The sequence below is a fragment of the Notothenia coriiceps genome, unplaced genomic scaffold (assembly GCF_000735185.1).
Source record: "Notothenia coriiceps isolate Sejong01 unplaced genomic scaffold, NC01 NC01_scaffold00006975, whole genome shotgun sequence".
Lineage (NCBI taxonomy): Eukaryota > Metazoa > Chordata > Actinopteri > Perciformes > Nototheniidae > Notothenia > Notothenia coriiceps.
Window position 1 is genome coordinate 1 of NW_011339676.1, and position 10,311 is coordinate 10,311.

The window sequence follows — 10,311 nt, forward strand, 5'->3', positions numbered from 1 at the left end:
GGCGCCGCCCCTGGTACGGACCTCGGGGGAAGCGCCTCGGTCCTGCCGCAGTATGTCGTACCAATAATGACGTTCAAGAACGGCCTCTCGTGTATGATTGCTTAATTGCAATAGTTGTGGACAACAATGGAGCTCTATGGCACAGGAGAATGAGATACTGTATATCAGACTTCCATACGCACCATACTTTTTTGTACATGCATCAATTGTAGGTTTTAGTTTTCTTTCAAGTGTTTTTTGTGAAAGATAAGAAGAATGTAAAAAATCATGATGTATAAATAGTTTAATTCCTGGGACAGGTTCTGGAATTGTTGCAAAACTGTCCTTTAGAAGCTTTTGACCACAGGGGGTCGAATGCAGGTTCAAACTTCAGTTCTTCTGCTGCTTCTAGCTCTGAACCCTCTTCACACTAAATTACGGACATCTGAGAATAATGGACTGCTCTCTTAATCTCATGCCAAGCGTGCACGCTGTCATCTTCACATGCAGGAGGCTCAGATAGGAACCAGATGTCTTCTTGATATAAATTCAGCGTTATCTACCTGCTGAGGACGGCTTGGTATGGCCGGTTTTGATTATTCTGTCCGCTGCGTCCCCCTGTTGTCTACCTATTGGGCAGATCACTTCATCACAGAAGGAAGTTTTGATATGGGAGTCTATCCTCTCCACTTTATTCCTTTTCACTGAAGGAGTAACACTCAGTTGTGTGTACGTTACACTGGGTGTGTGTTTGCTGTGCGCATGCCGGAGCATCTATGAGTGTAGGTTTTATGTGTGTTTGCACAAGACATCTGCTAAGTCAATAAGCCGGGGTTTTCTTTGTGGGTGTGTCGACTGCTGCGAGTGTCCAAGGAGAGTCCAGAGTTTACATCAGACCTTGTGGTCAGGAGCCTCAGAGCGCTAGTGCGGATCAAGTGCGGATCAAGTTGCAGTAAAAAGAAAAGGGGTGTAACCAAAATGATTTTGTACAATGAAGTTCTATTTCTGCACAAATACCATTCCTCAAATATCCCCTGAATACTTTAAAATGCCTTAATCATCCTTTAATCGGTACAAATACTCCCTAATACATTTGTTAGTTACCTTAACATCTGATTTTAATATTCTGAAATGTCCCTCAAATAGGAAGCATATGGGAAAACTAACTCAAATAAAGAAATTAATTTGATAAAATGTGAAAATAAAGCGCATCTATCATCTCTGTGTTGTTATTTAAAGTGGACCTATCATGCTATATTTGAAACTTATAAAACGGACAAGTCAAATCAAGCAATCTGATTGGTTCTTAGCCGTGATACTGAGCGTATACCACGGGTAGAATTGTAAGTTACTTTTCACAACAAGTCAGTATCCCTCCGCGTCTGAGAAAAACAGTATACCGTTGGGCTGTGGAACAAGAAAGCAACGGAGAAGTAACGGGGCAGAAAGCCTCCTTTTTACGCAGCGTTCCAGACAAAGACAAGGGCAAAACATATTCAGTGTGCTGTTCCTTTGGCATTAGGGCAGGGATATCTAGACACTTTCCAAGGTTTGACATAATGAATTGTGCTACTTTTAAAGCAAGCAACGATGTTTTCAAATCTGTAATCAAAGAGGTCCGCAAAAACACTATCGGCCAATCAGATTGCTTGATTTGACTTGTCAGTTTTATAAATATATTTAAATTTCTTCCGTTAGGAAACAAACTTACAAAGCATAAGATGGAAACATTTAAGATTAACTTCTACCTCCGGGGGGGGTCTTACTATGGAAGAGTGGATTTAGCAGTGCCTATCTCCAGAAAAAAAAAGCACCTAAACGGCGGCATGCAGAGCTACGTGAAGAGCAGGTAGACCAACTGGAAAAGTACCACCATTCAAAAGCTTTCTGATGCGGGTCTTGAAACAAAGCGGAGAAATTATGACCGTTAGTGGCCACAGGTGTGAAAGCTCTCTCCAGAGCTACTGGAAGCCCAATCTCGGGGACCGGAGAAAGTGGAGCAATATTCTCGCCACGCCAAGCAACAGCCTAGAACAACCTCAACCTATACAAGTGACCACGTAAGCCATGCTACTGATGCTGGACAGTTTTTCAGTGGGTGCACAATAAACGGCAACACACATTAATGTAAATAAACAGCCAAATAATGGATCAACGCTCTCTGTCTAATATGTTCACCAGCTGTTAGTGTTGTTGCACCTCCGCTTCGCGTCGGGCGGAACCACGCCCCGTGATATAATGAGCATATACCACGGCCTGTCGTGAGCTATTGCTTAAATATATTGTAGGGCCATACCTATACAAAACATGTCTTTGAAGTTTTTTTTTCAAAATACCAAACAGATCCTGCATTTTAGCCATGCCTCATTTCGCTCTCTTTACTCTTTTCCAGCCCTGTTTTTGCAAGGGCTGATTCTGCTTTTGTGGCAGACTACAGCGCCACCTACAGGCCTGGCATATGTACTACAGCGTCTCCAGCGCTTTCGAGCGGTCTCTCATTCCCCTGATAGGTGGAGAGTTGCCCATATAGGCGGAGCACCCCTTTTCTGACGTCAGGAAAATTCAAATCTGTATCAGCTCCGTTGCAGCCCCGTTTTTAGAGATTTGGGTATGGAGGAAAATATTACATATTCATGTAGGCCTATACTAGAGATACAAAAGTGCATGGTCCCCTTTAAGTGAAAAACATTGGTCCTCATGTAGTATCGTCACACTTATCTATATTGTATATACAGATATATTTAATTTATTTAAGATATGAGTGCAGAATTAGCAGGCATGGGTGAGAGCCTCAGTGAGATTTAAAATACTTTTTATAAAAAATAAACTGGAGGCTTGAGCATGTGATAAGGACCGTGTTTAGATGCCAACCAAATTCCAAAACCCGGTCATATGACAAACTTTACTTTACACAAAGGTGTGAACAACTTCTCTGTCCTCTAGATATCTAAATCACAAACTGTCTTTCTGAAAAATAAACACTTCCGCCATCTTTGAACTTAACTTGTATCCAAAATCACTCCCCATGTACTGTATAATGCACTGAATTTACTATCTGCCGTTTTATTTGGGTGTCTTGCTGCTAACAATCCCACAGTGCAATGCGCTAAACTTTATTGATGCTAAAAAGACCCTTTAACGAATCTACAGCTGTCAGTGACGCCGTGAAATAATGATGATTACATGTCCAAAATCTTTATTTACTTAGATGCACAGAAGGATATTTAAGGATTCTGTAAAATATATTACAAAACTGTCACTAAAACCCTTCATTATTCATCTCAGAGCAGACCGAGGAGCTTAAGCGACATTTTAAGGGCTTCACTCCATCTTTAGAGGTCAAATCCAGTTGTTTATTTTCCTACTAATGGCGCCTTTATCTAGGTTTTATAGGGACTATAGAGTTTAGGGATTAATTTCCCCCAAAACAAGGGAAGGAAAAGTAACTTTTTGGTCATCTGGTGCTGCTGCTAAAAGCCTCTGCAGACTTTGGGAGCATCCTGCCACCAACAGCTGACATGTTTGTGTGTTTTTTGGCTCTCCGGACTCACACAAATTACATTTGTTGAGTCCTCCGGCAGCAGATTTTTGTGTGTCTGGCAGGGAAACTAACAACGTGCTAAACTGTGATTTATGGGTGTGCATATTTGTGTTCATGCAACACTATCCTTCCTTCCTTCCTCCCTCCTCCAGTCGACATACGAGAGATCCGGGAGCTGCGGCTGGGGAAGGGGTCCCGTGATTTCGAGCGCTACCCGGAGGAGGCCCGAAAACTGGACGCCGCCCACTGCTTCATCGTGCTCTACGGACAGGAGTTTCGCCTCAGGACGCTCAGTGTGGCCGGTCAGTGTGTGTGTGTGTGTGTGTGTGTGTGTGTGTGTGTGTGTGTGTGTGTGTGTGTGTGTGTGTGTGTGTGTGTGTGTGTGTGTGTGTGTGTGTGTGTGTGTTATGTTGATTCCCAATGTTGAAGGTCACACAGACTGCCTCCCATATTTCATTTGTACATTTTATCTGCTTAATATAATCACTCTTGCTCAAACAAAAGAGTTTTTTAGTGATTGTAGCATCTTTCAAGTTACAAGGTTACATGTATGAGTCATTTACAGCACATGGTTGTACGGTGAAATATAAGTGATTCATGCTCCACACACACAGATTACTTTAAGTAAGCAGTTTAATCTCATAGTCTATGTTTCATTCAAAATCAAATGTGAAGAGTCAAAAACTTCTCTTAGAAATAAAACATAAAAATAGCTGACAAGCTAAACTATATATGATTGGATGAATAGACTTTTAACAGGGTGGCAGTTCCAATTCCCAAACAAGAAGAACATTTGAAAGAAATAGACAAAACGGCACAAATAAAGTTTCAGATTTCCCCCTTTAAATAAGATTTCAATATCGACTTTAAGCTGTAAGCTCCCCAAACTTGACTCTTAACCTTTGAAGAGTAAAAGATTGATATTTTGACACTTTTATATCCCTCTTTTTCCTGTCTCTGCAGCCTTCAGTGAGGAGGAGGTCAACATGTGGATCACCGGCCTCAACTGGCTGATGATGGATACTCAGAGAGCGCCCGCTCCGCAGCAGACAGACAGGTCTGTGTCCCTGTGGGAAACTGTTCAGGGTCTTCTACACCTGAGAAACACTCCAGTTAATCTCCTTTCCGTATGCGAATAAAATACTCATTAAAAGCAATCCTGAATACTTTGCAACTTTCTTGCAGTACCAAAACAACTAACTCATTTATTTACCTAGTAAATCCACATTAAACAAATACAAGAGTTAATCAAATAATCAAGACTATAATTTAGGGGAGTGAGTGTTTAAATAGAAAAAATAAAGACATTTTCAGTGTAGTAAACCTTATTTGTGATTAGTTTATTGGCCAAGTCATAGATATGCATCTCTGGACTACTTCATTGTGAGTTTACGACACGTTCTCCCCCCCCACCCCCCTATATGTGTGATATCTGGTTGTATCAAAATAAGTAGCGACCTGGACGGGAAAGGGAGGTGCGGGTCGGAGGCGAACAAATATTAGTTTTGGCCTGAAAATATTTACTAGATGAATGTGCGGAGGTGGGTTTGGCTGCTGTGGTGAGCAGGAGGACAGGGGGAGGCTGTCCACATAATGTGAGCCGTAATGTTTGAAGATGGTCACAGGAAGTTAAATGGCTAATTTTGTCTTTTCATGACAGTTGTGTAAACTGTGGATTCATCATCTCTTAAATACAGTTTGAAAATGTTGCTTGAAGTGAATTCTCCTCACTCTCACTCTCCTCAGGAAATCTAAACTAGTTCTATATGCTATATTTGTACATTATTGGTCAGTCAACCATGGTTATTTATTCTCTTCCTGTAAGACTTAATACTTATTGTTTAAACATAGAATGTGAGAAAAAACTATTTAGAAATATATTTAAATAAAAAGAAACATGCTTTTTTTCTTTCTACATGTCTTTACAAGCTGGTGATGATGCTGAATTTGTTGCTGCTACAAGCATTAGAATCACTCTTTTTATACAAGTGCAGCATAACACATCTACTGGTATCAAAAAGCGCAACATTGCCATACTTAAAGGGGTCCTATTATGCTTTTGGGGCTTTTCAGACATTGTACATGATAGGCTAAGGGTGGGACATCTCTAAGCGGTTGACAAATCACAACAGAGCCAGCCAGCTAACCAATCAGAGCAGACTGGGCTCTGGTTTCAGACAGAGGGTGAAAAGAGGTGCTGCAGAACAGGCAGTATGAGAAAAATAAATAGATTTCTGAACATTATTCTGTAAACATGTCATAGCAGAGGCACAAAATACAAATGCTACCCTGAAATTGGCATAATATGGCCCCTTTAAAATGTTGGAGTAATATTACAGTGTTTCTTTGGTTACCAACGAGGAACAACTTTGTCAGTTAGATCCAAATATTCACACATACTACAGAACATGTATTGTTTTGGTGCTGGAAGTGTAAAACAAAATAGATACTAAAAGCTATTATTTTTGGTGTTAACAAAATTGCCGAATAAGTCAAAACAAACCCTGAGAACATTTCTGATTTCGTAGGAAAAATTTATTTTATTTGAGCAATGCTGTGCATCATTACAGCTGTAAGCAATCACCGGCATACCGTGCTTTCAATATTTAATTTCCGGAAATATTTTGTAATAATGGCTCAGTCAGTATCATGTTTTCTCTCCTTCCTTCCCTCTGTAGGTGGCTGAGGAAGCAGTTTGAAGCCATGGACAGGAGCCACGAGGGCAGGTGGGTGACTCTCCATAAACATGGCAACACCCAATCAGATTTTAAACAGCAGCCTGTGAAAGATACTTATTGGATCTGTTACATTGGGTGGGACGTGAAGGTGAAACCAGATCCAGATGCCATCAAAGAGCACTGTCGGGGGTCTGATCTGACCTGGAGCTCCACACCCTGAAAATGCAGATACTGTATCACACACACACTTCCTCTGTCTCTCTTGTGCTCACATTAATAAGCCCAGGCTTCTGGTTGGGTGGAAGCGGCTCCAGGACACACTGCCTGCCACCGGCTGATAAGGAGCAGGAAGTGATGTGATGGGCTGGGAGAGGGCAACTTCCTGTCTCCTGTGAAAATAGTAACAGTAGCCAGACAGAGGGAAGCGGGCGGATCAGACCTAGCAGTGAGGCCGGTCATTGACCCCAAAAGATCCCCTCAGCGCACTGACCTGGATTCTTCTTCTCTTTCTACCTGCCTCCCTTGCTTCCTTCCTCATTCTGTTACTGACACTTACATGTGTTTTTGTAATCAGTGAAAGTGGTGGTCCATGTGGTGTTTCTCCTAGAAAAAAAAGGATGTGGAGGCAAAGACATATCCTCCGCATTTGAAACTGCAACAACTTTTAGGCATATAAACTCTTCTATTACTTTTATTTTATTATTAACCAAAACAATGTCCATTTATTGGCTGTTCTCAAGATACTCATTATATCTGCAGATGGAGTTTATCCCAGTTTTCATGAAAGTGTAAACGTCAGGAAGAAAAGACAGCTGATGCTCCAGAATTGCTTCTTAATGGGTCTTGTGGAGAGATGACTATTTTGTCAACAACTGTGAACATGTTTTAACATGTGTGATACATATAAGTACGGAAGTTAAAACGTTCCGCTTAGCTAAGAAAGTTACTTAAAGATGTTGCACAGTATCCATTAGAAGGTTTTTCTTAATTAGGAAAAGTGTTAAGGCGTTTACGGCGTTGAAAGATATTTTGAAACGGTAAAATTCTACATTTTACGTGGAGACTGTTTGTGATACTGTACCTGTTATCCCCTCACAATGGCCGATAGATAAAACAAATAAAAGATGAAAGGCAGAAAAACTAAATAGTCCAGAAGACGAAAAGTTCATACTCCTGGAAGATACAAAAAATTAAGGCAAATGCTAAAAGGTATTTGGAAACAACAGCTAACAGAAAACAACGTATTTGGGAGGTCTATTCATTCAAGAAGTCTGTGAAAAGGTCTGTCCAAGAGGCTCAAAACGATACTTAAATGTGTCTGTTCTGTTAGAAAAAGAAATCACTAATTACAGGAATGTTAGAGATACCTTAAGTTGTTTTCCTAAGGTGTTTTCTCCAATGGTTGAACTAACCTTAAGTGTAAGACCAAGACAAGAAGAGCACCTTAAGTAAAGGGTTTGAGGAAACCTTAAGGAGAAGACTTAATAGTGTTTTGGATTTATTTGACTTCAAAGGAACCTTATCAGATTGAATTTGTTTTTTGTGCAACCTGCCCCTCACATTGACAGCAGTTCTTCAAACCATACAGCGCCACCTCCTGGTGACAACACATATAGCATCACTGGGAGTTTTATGAATGGTTCTCCAAAAGGTGTAATGACCGTATAGTTTGTTTTTAGGATGATCTGGTCTTTGGTTTGGATAGAGAGTCCTGGAATCTCTTTAATGTTTATAATGTGTATTCCTTGTCTTGTTTGTGTTTCAGCATCACAGTGAAGGATGTGAAAGCGCTGCTTCCTCAGATCAACTACAGAGTCCCTAACACGCGCTTTCTCAAAGACAAACTGCAGGTCAGACCTGCTTCAGACCCCCTGCCTCTTTGAATGTCCTCTCCTAGATGATAAGATGGCACACAAACTCTCGTCCTCCCTCTTTCCGCAGGAAGTGGAGGCCAGGAGCGACTTGTCCTACCCTAACTTCTCCCAGCTCTACAGGACGCTCATGTTCGACGCACAGAAGAGCGTGAGTGTCCCTTTTGAGTTCGCACAGATACACACTTACACTGTTGTGGAAGAAGTACTTACATCCTTTACTTGAAATACAAGTATTGCAATGATATAAACATGTACACACTTACGTTTGTGCTAAAGATTAGCAAATGCTTCATTGATATATATATACATTTTCTATGTGCTTTTCCAGGCACCCAATGTTTGCAATTTATATTCCATAATGCAGGGCATGTGCAGCATGCAAAACAAATAGAGGAGTCAAGAAAAAAGCTTGAGAGTGAAACAGAGAAGAAAGGACAGTGAAATGAAATCTGCAAAGAAGCTGCGTTATCAAACTGAAACAGTGTAACTGAAGACATGATGTTCACTGCTTGATTTATGCAACTCAAGCAATATTTAAAATAGGTAGCTGTCATTCGAAGTACAAGTGATTTGTAATAAAACAATTGTAAAAAATGCAAAACCTTATTTTACCGGCTTATTACATGAACAGATGCACTTTGCTCAGAATATTAACTCACATTTGTACATAAATCACAACCAAGTAACAAAAACAAACAAAAAGAAAACTGAAACATAAACAAAATTATAATATGGATGAAAAATAATAAAAGACTAAAGTAAAGCTGATTACAAAGTAATGAATCATACAATTCTTAGGGAGGGATGATTTCCCAAATATACATTTATACACACTTACCCTGTTCATATAAATACATACACAATTGATGTTGACATATTGATGAAATATAACCCCTTAATTTGAGATGCAGGGTTTTAGCATGCCTACGTGGTATTAAGCAGATTTTTCTGATCTGATCTCATGTTTATTATGCATTCTGAATCTGCTACAGCCAGCCAGTAACATCAGCCATCAGATAGAAGTCCTATCCCTCTGAAATGTGTAAACATATAAAGTTTGTGTACAGCGCTTCAGTTCTGTATTTGAGTACTTCTCCTCTCAACCCACACCACGCTCACTGACTGGTATTGCTTCTCCTGGCTCCCTCACACCTGTCTGTCAACTGGTCCCTCCCCTTTTCTCCCCAGATTATTGAGCAGCTGGAGCTCTCCTTCCCACTGCGGTGAGTCCCTCCACCTCCACCACCTCCCTGTTCCTCAGTGTCCACTCCTTCGTCTTCACCTCCCCCCCACCCCTTCTATCAGTCCAGTCTGGCACACACACAATATATACATTAGTTAAAGACGGAATAAGCTACACCTTTAGTGGATGCCTTCAGTGCTTCATTGACCAAATTTGACATTACAGAGACATACACTGAACAAAAATATAAATGCAACACTTTTGTTTTTGCTCCCATTTTTCATGAGATGAACTCAAAGATCTAAAACATTTTCTACAAACACAAAATAACCATTTCTCTCAAATATTGTTCACAAATCTGAAAAAATCTGTGATAGTGAGCACTTCTCCTTTGCCGAGATAATCCATCCCACCTCACAGGTGTGGCATATCAAGATGCTGATTAGACAGCATGATTATTGCACAGGTGTGCCTTAGGCTGGCCACAATAAAAGGCCACTCTGAAACGTGCATTTTTGCTTTATTGGGGGGGTCTCGGGGGGTCCGAAAACCAGTCAGTATGTGGTGTGAGGGTTAGGATTAGGGTTAGGGTAATGTTGTGAATCGAGCGGCCCATGGTGGTGGTGGGGTTATGGTATGGGCAGGCGTATGTTATAGACGATGAACACAGGCCACTCGATTCACAACATTACCCTAACCCTAACATGTCACCCATCTCCTTCGCATAGAGTTGATCAGGTTGTTGATTGTGGCCTGTGGAATGTTGGTCCACTCCTCTTCAATGGCTGTGCGAAGTTGCTGTATATTGGCAGGAACTGGAACACGCTGTCGTATACGCCGATCCAGAGCATCCCAAATATGCTCAATGGGTGACATGTTAGGGATAGGGTTAGGGTTTAACCCTAGGGTTTTCGGACCTTGTGTAATTGTAGCCTACTCCCCTACATTTATTTAATACGCTACCTTTAGTTACTTACTACAGATTCTGATTAATGATCATACATATAATCAAGTCTTAAATCAGACTTTATAGTTACTCCTGGAATAAAATTCACA

The 10,311-nt window shown here is 40.8% G+C and overlaps 1 protein-coding gene across 1 annotated transcript; it reads left to right on the top strand.

Annotated features, from left to right (window-relative positions):
* Positions 1–2,757: 2,757 nt before the first annotated feature.
* LOC104943867 (1-phosphatidylinositol 4,5-bisphosphate phosphodiesterase gamma-1-like) lies at positions 2,758–9,295 on the top strand (the record flags this gene model as incomplete). Its single annotated transcript, XM_010769333.1, has 7 exons — positions 2,758–2,761; positions 3,673–3,822; positions 4,484–4,577; positions 6,199–6,246; positions 7,964–8,048; positions 8,140–8,220; positions 9,261–9,295. Coding segments are annotated over exons 1-7 (497 nt in total), but the record flags the coding sequence as incomplete, so codon positions are not given.
* Positions 9,296–10,311: the final 1,016 nt, after the last annotated feature.